This window comes from Babylonia areolata, chromosome 7 (assembly GCF_041734735.1).
Source record: "Babylonia areolata isolate BAREFJ2019XMU chromosome 7, ASM4173473v1, whole genome shotgun sequence".
In the NCBI taxonomy this organism is placed as follows: Eukaryota; Metazoa; Mollusca; class Gastropoda; order Neogastropoda; family Buccinidae; genus Babylonia; species Babylonia areolata.
Genome location: NC_134882.1, coordinates 42,059,925 through 42,078,420, shown reverse-complemented (window position 1 = coordinate 42,078,420; position 18,496 = coordinate 42,059,925). Strand labels below are relative to the sequence as shown.

The 18,496-nt window shown below is 43.9% G+C and overlaps 1 protein-coding gene across 1 annotated transcript in view; it reads left to right on the top strand.

The window, feature by feature from the left end:
* LOC143284045 (gem-associated protein 5-like) overlaps nucleotides 1-18,496 on the top strand; it is a 159,725-nt gene that overhangs the window by 29,562 nt on the left and 111,667 nt on the right. The window contains exon 18 of the mRNA XM_076590650.1: nucleotides 7,465-7,614. Within this exon, the coding sequence (XP_076446765.1) occupies nucleotides 7,465-7,614 (150 nt within the window). The remainder of the gene's footprint in view (nucleotides 1-7,464; nucleotides 7,615-18,496) is intronic.

The window sequence follows — 18,496 nt, the reverse complement described above, 5'->3', positions numbered from 1 at the left end:
GTGTCTGTCATCAGGTTGAAACAATTCTGTACCGTAACGGCTTCTGTGACAGCTCCTTTGTGTTACAGTGTGTGTCATTAGGGTCAAACAGTCGTCCTGAACAACAACTGTAACACTGGCTGTGACAGCTCCTTTGTGTTACAGTGTATGTCATCAGGTTGAAACAGATCCGAATTGTAACAGCTGTAACAGTTGCTGTGACAGCTCTTATTTGTTACGGTGTGTCATCAGGATCAAACTCAAATGTCATTATCTGTGTGTTTGTGTGTGTGTGTGTGTGTGTGTGTACTGTGTGTGAAGTCAAAATTTTATCTCGAGATGGTACATTGAATCAGCAGCTATTGCTTTTTTAAGTTTTTTTTCCATCAAGCCATCAGAAAAGAAAAGGAAAAGAGAAAGCAGATCTGAAAACAAAAAAGGAAATATGTGTGTGTGTGTGTGTCTGTATGTGTGTGTTGCTGCAGATATAATGCTTTGCTAACGTCATCTCATGGCGATGGCCTTTTGTGCAATGAGAAGATTCATATTGATTCAAAAACAAAGAAGAAGAAAAGAACAACATTGTTCATGATCCTTTATGGTAGTGGATTAGATATGTGAAAACATAATATACTGGTATTAAACAATCAAACGAAAAACCACAAAAAAAGGAGTTAGAATGCTGGTGTGGCTTATTTTTATTTTTTATGAAAAAAAAAAAATGTTATTACTTTCGTTTGTTTTCTGTCATTTCACTTTACTATTTTTCTTCTTTTTTGTGGGTGAAGAGGAAGAAAAAGCAACTACTGTTGACACAATGACAGAAGTATTGGATAAGCTTTTACTTTGAGGAAGAGAGATGTGAATGATGCGTTTCTCTGTGTGAGTGTACATGCGTGTGATTGGGTGTTCATGTGCTGGCTGAATGTGGCCTATTTTCTTCTTATATCAGTCATTTGCTTTCTGTGTAAATATGGATAATCTGAAATGTCATCAGAAAAAGCAAGTTTGACTCCTTCACAAGCGGGTGCTGCTCAGTTTGATCAGCAGGAATACCAGAAATATGGAGAGAGTTTTTGTCCGTTTTCTATTGATATCAGTTATCAGAACATATTTTTTAATAACATTTTTTCACTGTCTGTGTGCATATATGTGAACGTGTGAATCTGTGTGGTGTGTGTGTCTGTCTGTGTGCATGTGTGTGAACATCGGAGTGTGTGTGAATGTGTGTGAGTGATTGTGTGTGAGTATGTTAGTTTATTGTGTGTATTCGTTTATCTTATCTTTTTTTGTTGTTGTTTTTTGTTCGTATATGAAACTTCCAAGTTCAACAGAAACAGCAACAACAACAACAACACACACATACACACACACACTCACTTACCCCCCACCCCCCCCCACCCCACCCCCGGCCCCACCCACACATGCACACATGTGCATGTTACATGATATCCCTTGAAAAAAAATTTTTTTTTTTCTTTGAAAAGTCTTGTTTGATTGACAAGGAAGACAAAAGATGTTGGTATTTTCGCTGACAGACTGTCGGCGTTGTCGTGTTGAGCTGTCAGTTTGTTGGGTGATGTTCACACAACAGGAAACTGTGGCTCGGCTTTCACTTCACTCTTGGCGTTGACGTCCCTTTCCCCCTCTTCCCCAATCCTACACCCCCCCCTCCCCCCGTCCCTTTCCCTTCCCTTCCTGCCATCCTGCCAAGTTCTCTGTCTGTCTGTATCATCAGTTGCTGTCTTGATTGTTAGTGTGTCTGTCTGTCTGTGTCTGTCTGTATTGATCCGTTGCTGTCATGACTGTTTGTCTGTTTGTGTCTGTATTGATCAGTTGCTGTCTTGACTGTTTGTCTGTCTGCGTCTGTCTGTATTGATCAGTTACTGTCTTGACTGTTAGTCTGTTTGTTAGCGTCTGTCTGTATTGATCAGTTGCTGTCTTGACTGTTAGTCTGTTTGTTAGTGTCTGTCTGTATTGATCAGTTGCTGTCTTGACTGTTAGTCTGTCTGTGTCTGTCTGTATTGATCAGTTGCTGTCTTGACTGTTTGTCTGTCTGTGTCTGTCTGTATTGATCAGTTGCTGTCTTGACTGTTTGTCTGTCTGTGTCTGTCTGTATTGATCAGTTGCTGTCTTGACTGTTAGTCTGTATGTCTGTCTGTATTGATCAGTTGCTGTCTTGACTGTTTGTCTGCTTGTCCGTGTCTGTCTGTATTGATCAGTTGCTGTCTTGACTGTTAGTCTGTGTCTGTATTGATCAGTTGCTGTCTTGACTGTTAGTCTGTCTGTATTGATCAGTTGCTGTCTTGACTGTTAGTCTGTTTTTTAGTGTCTGTCTGTATTGATCAGTTGCTGTCTTGACTGTTTGTCTGTCTGTGTCTGTATTGATCAGTTGCTGTCTTGACTGTTAGTCTGTCTATATTGATCAGTTGCTGTCTTGACCGTCAGTCAGTCTGTGTCTGTCTATATTGATCAGTTGCTGTCTTGACTGTTTGTCTGTCTGTGTCTGTATTGATCAGTTGCTGTCTTGACTGTCTGTCTGTATTGATCAGTTGCTGTCCAGACTGTTTGTCTGCTTGTCCGTGTCTGTCTGTATTGATCAGTTACTGTCCTGGCTGTTTGTCTGTATTGATCAGTTGCTGCCCTGACTGTTAGTGTGTCTGTCTGTCTGTGTCTGTCTGTCTGTATTGATTAGTTGCTGTCTTGACTGTTTGTTTCGGTCAGTTGCTGTCTTGACTGTTTGTCTGTCTGTCTGTATTGATCAGTTGCTGTCTTGACTGTTAGTGTGCCTGTCTGTCTGTGTCTGTATTGATCAGTTGCTGTCTTGACTGTTAGTCTGTCTGTCTGTCTTCTGTATTGATCAGTTGCTGACTTGACTGTTAATCTGTCTGTCTGTTTGTATTGATCAGTTGCTGTCTTGACTGTTTGTCTGTCTGTGTCTGTTTGTATCGATCAGTTGCTGTCTTGACAGTTTGTCTGTGTCTGTATCGATCAGTTGCTGTTTTGACTGTTAGTGTGTCTGTCTGTGTCTGTCTGTATCGATCAGTTGCTGTCTTGACTGTTAGTGTGTCTGTCTGTGTCTGTCTGTATCGTCAGTTGCTGTCTTGACTGTTAGTCTGTCTGTCTGTCTGTCTGTATCGATCAGTTGCTGTCTTGACTGCTAGTGTGTCTGTCTGTCTATCTGTCTGTCTGTCTGTATCAATCAGTTGCTGTCTTGACTGTTAGTATGTCTGTCTGTCTGTGTCTATCAGTTGCTGTCTTGACTGTTTGTCTATCTGTGACTGTCTGTATCGATCAGTTGCTGTCTTGACTGTCTGTCTGTCTGTCTGCCTGATTGATATCAACCACTTGCTGTCATGACTATTAGTGTGTCTGTCTGTGTCTCTGTCTGTCTGTATCGATAAGTCGCTGTCTTGACTGTTTGTCTCTCTTTCTGCCTGATTGATATCGATCACTTGCTGTCATGACTGTTGGTGTGTCTGTTTATCTGTTTGCTTGACTGTCTGTATCGCTTAGTTGCTGAATTGAGTTTTTATCTGAATCTTTGAGTCTTGTGTGCCATTTGTAAGATGAAATAGTTTGTGTGTCTTTGTGCGTGTGTGTGCGTGTGTGTGTGTGTGTGTGTGTGCGTGTGTGTGTGTGTGTGTGTTTCCGTTTTCCATGGGGTTTGTTTTTGCTTTGATCTCTTTCGTTGTTTGGGGTGCTTGTGTGCTCATGTATCTATGTTTGTATGTGAACACAGGTATGTGTCTATGCACCCATGAGCATGTGTGTGTGTGTGTGTGTGTGCGTGCGTGTGTGCGCTCGCGCGCGCGTGTGTGTGTGTATGTGTAAAAGAAAAACAACAACAACGAAAAACGAGGGAAACGTGAACTTGTCTTTGAGGCATAAAGTTGTTTAGTCATGTCAGCATAGAACCTGAATCACTGTATTACCTCATACATATAATTTAGCATTGCCAAATCCAACAGAGAGAAACACAGCGGAAGAGCTTTAAATTGAGTCCTCTAGCTGTATGAACATGGTATTCACTGACTTTCTTCAGTTCGCCACAGTGCCCCAATCACGTCCTTTAAAACAAGTCTGAAAAAACAACAACAAACCATTCCTTTCCAGGCAGTCTATCCATAATTAAAGCACTCCATTCCATAGCTCTGTGGATCCGCATCGATTTCTTCCGCACGCGTTTGTGTGTGTATGTGTATGTGTGTGCGCTTGTTTGATTTGTGTTTGATTTCACGTCTTACAGTAATTAGTGTGAAGCACTTTTAGAAGTTTGAAACCGCTACATAAATGTACATTTTTTTTATTATTATTGATATGATGACGATGATGACGACGATGATGATGATTAGTAGTAGCAGTAGTATGAGTATCAGTAGTAGTAGCACCAGTGTTCTATCACAGTTATGGAGCGGTGGAGTAGCGTTCACTACTGCGGCTTATCCTTATGAGGCACCACATTATAACTACCTGAGCATCTGAGACCTTCCTGCATCTTGATTGCATGCAATGTGGAAGATTCAACTGCAGTAAACATTTATTATCTTTACAAGATTAGAAAGCTATTCTGATTCCGATTCTGATTCTTTTGTAACGTGTGTGCGTGTGCTTGTGTGTGTGTGCGCGCGCATGCGCGTCCGCGCACGTGTGTGTATGGTTTATTTGTTCTTGTGATTAACATCTGTCCACCACTGTGATTTTAGACAATCCTGTGTGTGCGTGCGTTTGTCTGTAGGCGGCTGGGTGTGCGTGGTTGGGTGTAGGTCCGTGCATGTGTGCGTGCGCATGCGAGTGTGTGTGCGTGCGTGAGTGTGTTAATGAGTGTGTGTGTGTGTGTGTCTGTGTGTGTGTGAGCAAATATTCTTTATGTACTGACTGGAGCTGGTTTTTGTTGTTGTTCATGTGTTTGTTGAACCTTGTTTGTTGCTGCTGTTGTTTTTTTGTTGTTGTTTTTTTTAATCAGCATTATGAAACGGGAAAAAAATCAAACACTACCCCCCCCCCCCCCACCTCGCCCCTCCCCCCCCTTTTTTTTAACAGATTTAAATTGAAAGAGTTCTTCGTTAAGATGTAATCAGCTCTTCATTAACTTGTTTTAGTGTGCGCGTGTTCAGCTTGTCTGAACTGTGCTTCTGAAATGTTTTGATGTCTTTGGGGTGGAATTGAATCAAAGTAAAGACAAAACTAGATAAGTTGTTTAAAGATATTAAAGAAAAATCAGCATAAACTGGTCGGCTTCAGGTAAACAAGTCTGTTCTCTATTTAACCATTTTTGTTAACCCATTGACTGTTTCTGACGAGTATGTTTGTCTGCGAAGGGCTGCTGCCTGGTTGAGATTCGACAAAATTACAGTTCAGGGCGTCAGTGACCATTCAGTATTTGAAGTTTTCCTCTTGGGACTGCTTGGCATTTGATCAGCGAAATAAATTACAGAACATGCAGTACACCAAAAACCTCAAACTCGTGCGTCACTGATCTCATTTCACCAAGGTTCAGCAGTGAAAGGGTTAGATGCACGGCTGCCTTTCTGTTTGTTTGTTTGTTAATTAAGCTGTTTTGGGTCGTTTGTCTGCATACCTGTCTGTTGTTTGAGAGTTCTTTTTTGTTTGTTTGTTTGTTTGTTTTTTTGGTCTCGTTTGTTTATCTCAACAGAGAGAGATGGGGGTTGGGAGTGATGTGGAGAGGCACACAGTGTGGACGGAAGAATATCAAGGGCATAGCTTATATTTCTTCTTCTTCGTTCGTGGGCTGTAACTCCCATGTTCACTCGTATGTACACGAGTGGGCTTTTACGTGTATGACCGTTTTTACACCCGCCATGTAGGCAGCCATACTCCGTTTTCGGGGGGGATTGCTTTTATTTGAAGAGTAGGCCGTGCTCAACATCTAAGTCCTTGAGAAATACAGTTATTAGTTCTGAAACCTCCATTACTTGTCTGCAGGTCTGTCGGTTTGTCTTTCCATCCCATCTCTCTCTCTCTCTCTCTCTCTCTCTCTCTCTCTCTCTCTCTCTCTCTCTCTCTCTCTCTCTCTCTCTCTCTCTCTCTCTCTCTCTCTTTCTCCCTGTCTCTTTCTCTCTGTCTCGGTCTATCTATCTATCTATCTGTTTCTGTCTCTCCTCTTTCACTCTCTCTGTCGGTCTGTCACCATCCCTCTCTGTCTCTCCCTCTCCGTGTACTTCTCCATCATTCCACCACCCCCATTCCCCCTGTGTGGAGCTACTGATGGGGACCAGACTGCAGGTGGTCTGGTTTGTCTGGCCGTGCGGGGCTGGAAGGAACATAGAGTCTGCCAGAACATTGGTTGTTTTCTTTTGGCATACATGCATAGAAAATGGTAGTTAATATCCTCGGCTGGTAGGAAACTATAGAGTATGTCAAAACACTGTCTTTCTTCGGCAAACATAAGTAGACAGTGTATACGTTGACAATGTCAGTAAGTATCCTGGGTTTGAAGGAAACTAGAATCTGTCAGAATAGTGGCTGTCTTCCTTTGGTATACATACGTAGACAGTGTTAATTAGTGTCCTGGACTGACAGTGAGAGCTAGCGTGGATTGATATATCTATGATATGCTTTTCGAAAAAGAAAAAACAACAACATGTATTGTTTAATACTTCTAGGATGTGGGATGTAGCAGGGAAGCAGGTCAGTAGATTTTCTTTCTTTTTTTTTTTTTTTTTTTTTTTTTTTTTAAGATACTGGAAATGTACATTATTTAGCGTTTCGATACTAACATACTTACAAGAGCAAACACTGCTTTTGTAATAGAGTCGCTAACCTCTGAAATTCATTGCCACGGCACCTCAGTTGAAAAACAGCACCGTCCACCAACCCTTTCTGGACGCGTCCGTAATTTTGAATAGAACACTTTAGTGACGGGGACTCTGGGAAACAGAGGGTTGTGGTTTGAAAATTAAGGCAGCTAGTTGTGGCGCTCCTATGACATTATCTCAGCTCCCGAAACAACAACAAACATTTTTTTATTGTTCGGAGCACAAAATTCCGTGAACAAAACAAGAGTGGTGCTGTGCCATCAAAATATTTGTTTTAGCTGGCTTCCACTTGGCGCTAGATCTGTCAAGTCGTTATGGTATACAATCTGTGAAAGTCGTTAGAGTTGTAAACCTGTAAAGTCTTGTTCTGTTGTAACGACTTGATAGATCTACGGTGCATGGGTGGGAGTTTGGGGGAGGGGGAGGGGGGGTTTGGGGGGGGGGGTAGGGTGTAGTTGAAGGGTTGCATGGGGATGGGGAACGGTCGGGAAGAAACAAAAAAAAAACACACAAAAAAATCAAACCATACACCCCCGAAAACGGAGCATGGCTGCCTACATGGCGGGGTAAAAACGGTCATGCACGTAAAAGCCCACTCGTGTACATACGAGTGAACGTGGGAGTTGCAGCCCACGAACGAAGAAGAAGAAGAACTATACAAGGCTCAGCTGGACCCATCCTCAGACAAGAGAGTGGCGTGTTTCAGGGCGGGGCGGAGGGGGTGAGAGCGGCCGGAAAAGGCGCCGCCAGAAGGGCTACTTCCCACAAACGGCCCAGGCGGAGAACACCAGCCGCGGCGCCACCCACCTCGACCTGCTGTGGTTGACCCGTCACCACTTCCCCTCCACTGGCACAGGTCAGTCAGTCCCTCTGTGTCTGTGTCTGTCTGTTTGTCTATATGCGTCTGTCTGTATGACCTGTCACCACTTCCCCTTCCCCTCCACTGGCACAGGTCAGTCAGTCCCTCTGTGTGTGTGACTGTGTCTGTCTGTCTGTCTATATGCGTCTGTCTGTATGACCTGTCACCACTTCCCCTCCACTGGCACAGGTCAGTCAGTCTGTCTGTCTGTATGCGTCTGTCTGTATGACCTGTCACCACTTCCCCTCCATACGCCCAGGTCATTCCCTGTCTCTGTGTATGTGAGTCTGTCTTTGTGTCTGTCTGCTTGTCTGACCCGTCACCACTTCCCCCCACTGGCACAGGTCAGTCAGTCCCTCTGTGTGTGTGTGTGTCTGTCTGTCTGTCTGTCTGTGTCGGTCGGTCTGTCCTTCCACACGCCCAGGTCAGTCCCTTAAAGGGGCACTGCGCTTGAATATTCTCTCTCCTGCTTTTCTCTCTGTGTCTTTTTTGTTTGTTGCCCATACCAGTATGTCAGTCTGCATGCCTGTCTGTCTGCCTCTATCTCTCGCATTCACATTCTAGCTGTCATTTTCTCTCTTTTACTTCCTCTCTCTCCATCTCTTTGTCTCTCTGTTCTGCCTGCCTGTCTGTCTGTGTATCCTCTGTCCATCTCTCCCTGTGTCTCTTATCTGTCTCTCTTTCTATCTGCTTTCTCTTTTGCTCTTGTTCTCTTTGTCATTTTCTCTCCCTCACTTCGTGCCCCTCCTTCCCTCTCACCCCTCCTTACCCCCTCTGTCTTTATATAACGCTGTCGTCCTGTTATTCGATAGATGCCTCTGACTCTTATCTCCCGTTGTTAACTTTCTCAAGTCATTGTTTTAGAAATGCATTTGCAACCTGTATCGGTTTCTTTATTTTTGTTTGTTTGTCTTAATTCACAATGTCTGTGTGTTTGTTAAGTGGTGTTCGGGGGTCGGGGGAGCGTCTGTGTGTGTGTGCGTGTGAGCTGCTGTGTGTGCGCTTGTGTGTGCGCGCGCGCGTGTGTGTGTGCGCGCATGTGTGTGTGTGAGCACTCAAAATTGTTTGAGCACATGTACATGCAAACAATGAAATGTGCCCCCTCTGCATCACGTTGCTCCAGCAGCGTGTGGTTATTCTGCCCAAATGTAATGAAACGAGGAACAAATTCAGCAAACAAACAATTAAAAAGTAAAGAAACATTTTCTCAGAATATCCTGCTCGTATACATAGCATCTCGTTGACTGTCACAAATCAAGTCTTGGGCATGGATGCAGGCAGATAACAGCTGTCGCCTGTGAGTAACAAAGGTAATCTTGTACAGAGTGTGTTTCCCATATGGAACATTGGAGGATCACTTGGTGGGAGGAACGACAACACTGATGATATGGATGGTGCGAAAAATCATGAAGCACTCATTTACAGACTCGTGCATGAACGCACACTACATGCAAACACACACACACACACATACACACACACACGCACACGCACGCATGCACACACGCACGCACGCACGCGCACACACACACACACACGCGCGCGCGCGCGCGCGCGCGCGCGCGCAGAGAGAGACACACAGAGAGAATGAATGAATGAATTAATTAATCTTTATTTTCCAACGGTGAAGATATCAGCACTTTGGCCGACTTACACATCTGCCGTTGTTCTAAGAGAAACACAAACATGTACGCATATAAATGTAGTTATACTTAATACATGTATAATGTATAACACAGCGTCAAACTGAGAGACACAACATCGCTCAGAGAGAGAGAGAGAGAGAGAGAGATTTGTTGTCCTCTTCATTGACAGCACTGTACAATAACACATCATGTACGTGCTTTTTATTCCTCTCTGTGTGGTTGAGAGTTAGTTTATTCGACTGCAAATATTTATTTTGCGTTCTGTTTGTTTGATTTTACCATTATTGTTCTGATCTGTCTCCCGGTCTCACAGCATCTCATCTTCTCTTCTCTCTTCTTTTCTATCTCTGTGAACAATGATATAATCAGCTCTACAGTGGTGTGGAGGAGGGGGCAATGCGTGAACAAGAAAAGACTCGCCAGAATCCACTTTCAAGTGTGTACTCGTGTTGCCAGAGCTGATTTTCCTTGCTAACACGTGGACAGAAATGAATAGGAAGAAAATTAGAAATGAAGAAAGAATTAAAAAAAAAAAAATTAAATTAAAAAAAGGCAAGGAATGGAAGTGGAGGGAAGGGGGAGTGAAAAGTCATCAACTTACCAGTTTTATTTGAAAATAGATTTTGCCAGGGTCGTCTTATTATTGTTATTATTATTATTATTATTTCATTTTTGTTTTGTTTTTGTTGTTTGTATAATCTATAACATCTTCTCTCTATCTCTGTCTCAGTCTCTGTGCGTGTGTGTGTGTGTGTGTGTGTCTGTCTGTCTGTCTGTTACTCTGCCTCTATCTCTCTCTGTCTCTGTCTCTCTTTCTCTCCCTGTCTCTTTCTGCCTCTGTCTCTCTCTCTGTCACTGTGCCTCTCTCTGTCTCTCTCTGTCTGTTTCTCAGTGTCTCATTCACCCGTTCCCTTACTTGCAAAAATAGATGTGATATCCACACTACTATTTTGTGTACACACACACACACACACACACACACACACACACACACACACACACACACACACACACACACACTAGGAGAGAGAGAGAGAGGTTTCGATTCCAAATGGTGTCCACAGATGGAACAATTGGCAATATCACCGTCTCGTTTTCAGAAACGTCATCTGACGCCATTCACATCTGCACACAGCTACAGCACTCTTCTTTTTCCCTGTGACCTGGAAAGGGATATATATATATATATATACATCTCTCTTTCTGTCTCCTCCCCCCCCACCCCCTCTGTGTGTATATATATATATATATATATATATATATATATATTCTCTCCTCTCAATATGTATATAAGTATATAGATATACTCTCTCTCTCTCTCTCTCTCTCTATATATATATATATATATATATAGAGAGAGAGAGAGAGAGAGAGAGAGAGAGGAATATGAATGACATTGGGCAGAAAACAGGGAACGGTGGAAGGATAGAGGGAGTGAGGGAGAGTCTGGAATGGTCTTGTGCTGACATGGCGAAATGGAAGAAACAACAAGAACACGGTGTTGCACAACAGGACTTGAGAAAGATGAGATGGTGGACGTGATCTGCCCACCGCTAACTGGCTCGGGGGTCGACAGTAATAATATATATCACCTTTGTCGTCCGCCTGAGAGCAAAACTGGAGGAGTTGGGATAAAGGGCGGAGAGGGAGGGGGTGGGTGGGAAAGATAGTGTGTGGAAATAAGACTGTAGCAAAATGTGTGTGTTAGGGGGTGGGGGTGGTGGTACTGAGATTCAAAATGGTGAACAGTAAATCTATAACACTCCAAAAAAAGTAGGGAGTGAGTAATATGTGAGTATATGGATAAAAAAAATAATATATATTCATATATATATATATATATAGAGAGAGAGAGAGAGAGAGAGAGAGAACACGTCGGGGTTAAGATCGTTTTTTACGTGCTGTGATCGCCCACACAAGTGCAGGTGCAATCGCCATCTTCGATTGTAGTGGTTCAAAATGCTGTGAAGATAATGTCATGTCAGAAATGGTGACAGAATGGGAGATGCATGGAACGAACTTGTCCAAGTCCCAGAAGCCATCATTTCATTTCATTGTCCCAAGCAGGCACTGGCTATAACGGCAACTGGTCCAGAAAAAAGATAGTTTGGCGGTGGATGGGGAGAGAGGCGAACACATGCTGGAGAAAAGCGACTGGCAACTGTGACATTTTTGTATGGCCGGAGACGAGAGACAAGAGGGAGAGAAGCCTGTGCAATGCATGGCACCAGCAGGATCGGGTTGTGCACATTGTTCACGTGCGCTCGTCGTCTTGTCATGCGGGACTGTGGGTTGAGGTTGGGGGAGGGGAGGTGGGTGGGTGGGGGTGGGGGGGGGGCGTCCCTGCCTGGTGATTGATTTGCTTCCGTTCTGGTTGTGAGAAGATGCGAGTCTTCTTGCTGGTATCGTCTTCGTCTTCGTCTTTGTTGGTGCTGTTGTTGATGTTGTTGTTGTTCTTGTTGTTGCACTTCTTTTTCTTCTTTCCTCCTCCTACTTTTTTTTTTTTTCCTCATCTTCTTCTTCTTCTTGTTTTGATTTGATTTTGTTCTGTGAAAATCATTATGTAGATCTGCACATTGCGCCTGAATAATGAGGTATACTTGTATTGTTCGTGCGCTGTTCGTGTACAATGTACCCCCTCCCCTGCATCATGAGATTGTTTTGTGCGTACGCTGATGTTTGCTGTTTGTGTCAAATGTAACCCCCTCCTCCCCTCTCCAACCGCATCCCCCACCCACCCATCAGCATTGTCAGCTCTCTCACTTTCGCACGCTCTGGTCTCACTCTCTTTCTCCTCCTCTTTCCTGTCTCTCATTCTCTCTCCTTCTCTCACCTCACTCTTTCCCTCCTTTATCTCCCTTTCGCTCCTCTCCTCCCCGATCACATGCGCAAACCCTCCAACCACCATCCCCCACCCCAACCCCCAATCCTCATCACCACGACCCACTACCACCGCCGTTTCAGTCACCATCACGAATCTGTGCTTGTGTGCATTGAGTTTGATAAGCGGTTTATCTGGTTTGATTTTCTCGTCCAGGGGATCACAGTGTGTGCACTCGTGGACTCTTTTATGTATAAAGATCACGATCTGTCTTCTGATCAGATGAACTGACTTGTTCTTTCTCTTTTGTGTGTGTGTGTGTGTGTGTGGAATTGCACTTTTTTTCTTTTTTTTTCTTTTTCCTTATACTTTTTCTCTGGACCGACTGATGGATTCTCATTACAGAAACCTAAACTTTTGTGCGGCTATCTCGTTGGCGGACTTGAATGTTGGCGTTTTCATTTCTTCTTCTATCTTTTTTCAATAGTCAGCCTCTTGTTTGGTCTCACTGTCTAGATTAGTCTGGAACGGTAAGAAAAGAGATATCAGAATTTATTTTTATATGTGCCTGGATGGCTGACAGCCTGTCCATCCGTCAGCTCTCTCTCTCTTTCTCTCTCACGCCATATTCATTTCTATGTCTGTCGCTCTCTCTGTGTGTTCACGTACATTAAATACATAATGTATTTCCTTCATGGTTTTTTTTCTGTTGTTATTGTTCTTGCTGCTGCTGCTGCTGCTGCTGTTCTTTTTTTTTATATCATTATTTTGTTATCATTTAAGCTATGTAAATCCTAAAATCTGAAAAAACAATTTGGTTTTTATACTGAGATACCAGTTTTGACAAGAAACTCAGTACAGTACGAAACAGCGCAATAGAGTGCAGTGTAATGCAATACGACACAATTGGCACTGTTCAGTTGAGTAATACAATATAACTACTGTCTCACACTCTCCCTCTATCTTCCTCACCCTCCACTACATTCCACGCCTCCTCTCCCCTTTATATATGTGTGTGTGTGTGTGTGTGGAGAGAGAGAGGGGGGGAAGAGAGAGATGAAGGGGGAGGTTAGGGGGTGTGAGCGTAATGGATAATAAGGATGTGATTATTTTTTTAATTAAGATGGAGGACGCATGCTGGAACACAAATCTGAGACCCGAAGTCCACAACGAGGGTCATGCTTGAAATACAAGAGACACATAATCAGGTCATGAAATGAACGACTGGGGACGTATCATCAAGTCATGAAATGGAATCATGAAATGAGCGACCTGTTGCTATAAGGATGAGAGATGGTGAAGGAGTTTATGAGGGGTTTGGGATGGGGGTGGTGGGGGCGAGGGGTGATGAGAGGGAGAGCGAGGGTGAGAGGTATAGTAGGGGGATGAAAGAGATAGAGTGGAAAGCTAGGGGGGAAGGGGGTGCCGGGGAAGGAAAGTATGGAGAGGGAGAGACGGTGATATAGAGGATCACAGAGCGAATAGGAGAGAGAGAGAGGGGGGGGGGGGAGGAATGAGAGGGGAGGCTGGAAGACACACACAGACTTGACACTGCCCTTCGCCCCCTTTTCTCCCATTCCCGCTCACCACACACACACACACACACACACACACAGAGATCGCTGGTCTCTTCATTTCCAAGTACGTTTTGGGATAGGGATCTTGATTAGAACCTCCTGTGAAAGACTGGATCAATTCATGCCTGTATGTGGCTTTTCTGGGAGGGGGAGAGGGTATGGCAGTAAAATGGAATGCAGTTAATTGCTTAGACGCACAGTTTACGCGAGCACACTCTCTCTTTCTCACTCACACACACACACACACACTACACCACTCCATCCCACACCACTACTAGCGTCTGATCATAAATCAGTTTAAGAGCCATCATCAAAGCCATGATTTTGCACAAGCGCGCCATCATCACCGCTGTTTATGAGGGTAGAAGAGCACGGCCCGTTGAAAGAGATTGGATGGGGGATGATCAAAACAGACGGTGCAGGACCCAACATTCGTTTTCAACACAAGACAGAGACCACCTGTAGGCTGAAGAAGTAGCTTCCGCAACACTCGCTGGATGAGCGAGTTCCACTATTTTGTTCACGTGTGTCCCCTCTTTATTTTATTTTGTTTTATTGTATCTTTATTTGTTTGTTTGTTTTTTGTTGTTTTTTGTTTGTTTGTTTTTTGTTGTTGGTTTTTTTGTTGTTGTTGTTGTTTTGACATCTGACAAAAATCTTTTCGAAAAACACTACAGAACCCACCCAAAGTTTGTCAAATTCCATTTGCTATAAAAGAAAACAAACAAACAAAAACTGGAAAAGGAATTTTGTTTTTATTGTTAATAATCAGATCCTTTTATTTCTTCTATACGTATTTCTTTTCGATAGAATTGTACTTTTTAATTTTTTTACAATTGTCTGTTTCTGAGGAAAATAATGTTTGTCTTTTGATAGAAAATCATGAGTTGTTAATGTGTATCTTGCTTTGTTCGAATGTGCTCTGTGTGTGTGTGTGTGCGTGTGCGTGTGTGTGTGTGTGTCTCTGTGTGTGTGTGTGTGTGTGTGTGTGTGTGCATGTGTGTGTGTGTGTGTTCTATTTTTCCATCTTTGAGAGATAGATTTCCCACCACGCTAGTCCGTCAGACCAACAAGATTTAGATCCCCATTCCAAGAGTAGATCTGTTTAAATCCTGAACAATATTTCATCCAATTTTAATGTTCAGAAAAGCATTGAAGAATTCAAAAAACATTACCATACACACCTTATGGACAAATATGTCAACAATCCTACTTAACTTGACTGTATCCTATTGAATACGCATATATAGTTTAATTGTATGTCTAACCACTATCCCACTATCGCAATACGTAATGATATACAACCAGTCAGTGTCCTGCATACTTTGTCGTTGTTGTTGTTGTTTTTGTTTGTTTGTGTTTTTTGGGTTTTTTGTTTTGTTTTTGTTTTGGGTTTTTTTGGGGTTTTTTGTTTTGTTTTGTTTTTTTGGCGGGGGGTGTTTTGTTTTGTTTTGTTGTTGTTTTTGTTTTTTGGTTGTTGTTTTTTTTGTTTTTGTTTTGTTTTTTTGGTGGGGGGGGGGGGGGGGGGTCGGGGGGGTTGTTTGTTTCTTTTGTTTTTTGGAGGGGGTGGGGGATTGATCTTTTTCCTTCATAATATGTTTGTATCAGGATTATGTACATGTGCATGTGTAAATGTGTATGTGAATGTCATGTCCTTATTTCTACATCTCTTAGTTACTTTGCGGATGTTTTGATTCATTTTCATTTTCATTTTCTATTTGCCCTGAGGGCTGGATGAAAAAAGCATATGTATGCTTATTCCACTTCCCTCAATAAAAAAAAACAAAAAAACTTCGTTCTCTCTCTCTCTCTCTCTCTCTCTCTCTCCCTCCCCCTCCCTCCTTCCTTCCCTCTCCATCTCATTTCTTTCCTCACCCCCCCCCCCTCTCTTCATCCACTCCTCTCCTTTCTCTCCCCCCCCCCCCCCAGGGGACGCAGCAGCACATGTGGAAGCTGTTTCAGTCCCTTCAATTTTACTGTGGCATAATCATATACCAGGGTCAAGGCCTCGCTGGCATTCTGCCGTCCTTTCTTCTTCCTTTTCTTCATCTTCTATTATTGTTATTATTATCATTATTATCGGCAATATCACACCAGCATCATCAGCAGCATCAATAAAGCATTTTTGTTGCATTTTGGATTGTAAACAGCAGCAGTGGCCTGTTTGTTTTGCTCTTTTTTTTTACATGCGAATATCTGCAAGCAGCAGCAGCAGCTGGTTTGCATAATTTGTATGCCGTTTTTACGGTTTATTTAAAATATTTGTTTATTTATTTATGTCCCCTCACTGCCCCAGACAGCCAGTGTTAGAGTTACTGTGTTGGAGGATCTTGAGCAGACTTCTTGTCATTATCTTGTTTACGTGATCATCATCTACCCGGCAACATTTTGTTATTTTGGGGGAGTGGGCTTGTGGTGCGTGGTGGTGGGGACGAGGGATGCGGTGAGTGATGGGGGTGGGGCCGGGCGTATGGGTGGAAGCGAGGGAGTGTGTGTGTGTGTGTGTGTGTGTGTTTGCATGTGTGTGTGTGCGACAAAGACAGACAGACACCCAGTCCAGTCAGCATTGTTATCTCACGAGAGCCAAGGATGACGATACGTTGTGCCATCATCAGTGGACATCATCGGTGAACATCATCAGTGGACACGCTTGTAGCCTTGAAGCACAAAGTCTGAAGAACATTATCGATTGCAGGAAGTGCATGGAACGCCAGCAGGCAGGGCAGGGGCAGACATAACGCTGTCGCCGATCTCGAGCCGCTGCAAAGCGCTGGTGATGTTGTTCTGCCTGGCAAGTCCTCACTGCATTGTTTGTTGGGGCACTCCAGCTACTTCTATCAGCAGCAGCAATAGTCTCAAGGCTGCGGGTCTGCCCATTTGAGGCTGTCTCTCAGGTTTTTCTTGAGGTTATCTTTAAACCTCTTCTTCGCGACTGCGCTGCGTCAGCTTCCTGTGGAAGCGCTGACTGGGAATTCTGAAGTAAGCGACCGAATCCCAGACGAGTTAGGCACGAACTGGTTAGCTGAGATGGCTAGCATGCACACTCAAACCACAATTCTGAGGTGGCGCACTGTCACGGGGTGGATATCTAGACCCTTCCATGTGGATGGCATGTACAGGCTATGGATTGGAGGTTTGCCGTGCTGATCGTGTCCAGGACGTGCATCCAAGTAGTGCGGTCACGCGTGAGCCTGGCGTCCAGCACATCCGACCGGCCGATTTCTCGCCCGACACGGCGCCACTGACTGGCCACCCCTCGGGGCTGGCTGGTGCTGTGTGTGTGTGTGTGTGTGTGTGTGTGTGTGGCTTCGAGCGCGCGCATCCGTGTGTGTGTGTGTGTGTGTGTGTGTGTGTGTGTGTGTGTGTAAAACTCAGAACTCATTTAATTGTCGTAAAACCCATCAGAGCAATTATGGACACTGTAAACACAACAAACAAACAAAAAGTAAAAGCAGTAAGTTGAGAGCACATGCAGGATATTCCACAAGACATAGTTATGGATTGCGAACTTTAAAGCATTCTTATATGTATTTTGCCAGTTCTGGTTGGAAATAACTTAATGGCAACAGAGAACTCGGCCTTTGGATTATTGTGTTGCCAGTGCCTTCTGGCCAATGATTCGAAGATTGGGAATTAACTGTCACAAGTAGGCGAGATCTCAAGTCAGAGTACGCACTGCAATTGTCCAGAAAATGCAGTTCATCCTCTGTAACACCACATGCTTCACACAGCCGGTCTTTCCTGGTTAAGTTGCGGTGACGTCCTCGCTCAGTTTCAAGTTCATGTGCACTGGACATAATGCTCCTCTATGTTTAGTATTTTTGCAGCTGATCAGGTAAGGTTGTAATGTATAAGTGTTTGCAATTTTGCAATAAAAGGAGAGCCTTGAAATGGTCCCATTCTTTGTGATGTTCCAAAATTTAACATATTTATCCTGTAGTTTATTCATGACAGAATATTTTAGTCGCTTAATGTTGAGTGTACCTTGGTTCTCCCACACGTGGGATAATCCAATTGAAACCAGTATCTTTTTGATAAAATTACGCCAAGGAACTTTTTCCAATGAATTCATTGATGAAATATCATCATATTCTTGCCTCAGATCGCTATCATCTTTTGATTCTATGATGTGCACCCAGAATGATATCACCTGACACACTGTGGTCAGAGAAATGGGGTATCTGCCTAACTCTGCCGGGACTGGTAACTAATTTGATCTTTTGTGCACGCCCATTAAGCTCATACAGAAGTTGACATGTACATTTTCTGATGGGTATTTTGCAGAGAGAAAGGCATTAAATTGGTTAAACAGCATAGAGGGTGTGGAGGAGTTTGTCGCAGTTTGATTGAATGCAAACCACACCTCAGCGCGCGCGCGCTGTGTGTGGATGTACTCGTTCTGCATGTCTGCTTGCGTGTTCCAGCGCCATTACGCTTTCCCCCATCCCTCCTATCCCCCAGAAAAAAAAACGTGAACAAAGAAAGAGAAAGGAAATAAGCTTCATGTTCGTCCAGCTAACCGGCTTGTTAAGGCCAGACCCTACGTCCCACCCCTGATCCCCAGTATCCACCACCCATCCTCAACCCCTTGGGGGCTATTCCCTCTCCACCCACATACCCACCCCTCACTGCCACCATCCACCCATCCTACGTGTGTATTAGACCTCCCTCACCCCACCGCCGACCTGAACCACAACCACCCCCACACCACATCCCCAAGACCGCTTCGCTGGGGGTAGGGGTCGGGTGGTGAAGGGATTGAGTTGGGGGTGGTTGCACGATCCATTGATCTTTGCGTCTGCGTTTTGTTCTAGCAGGAGAGTTACTGTTCATGC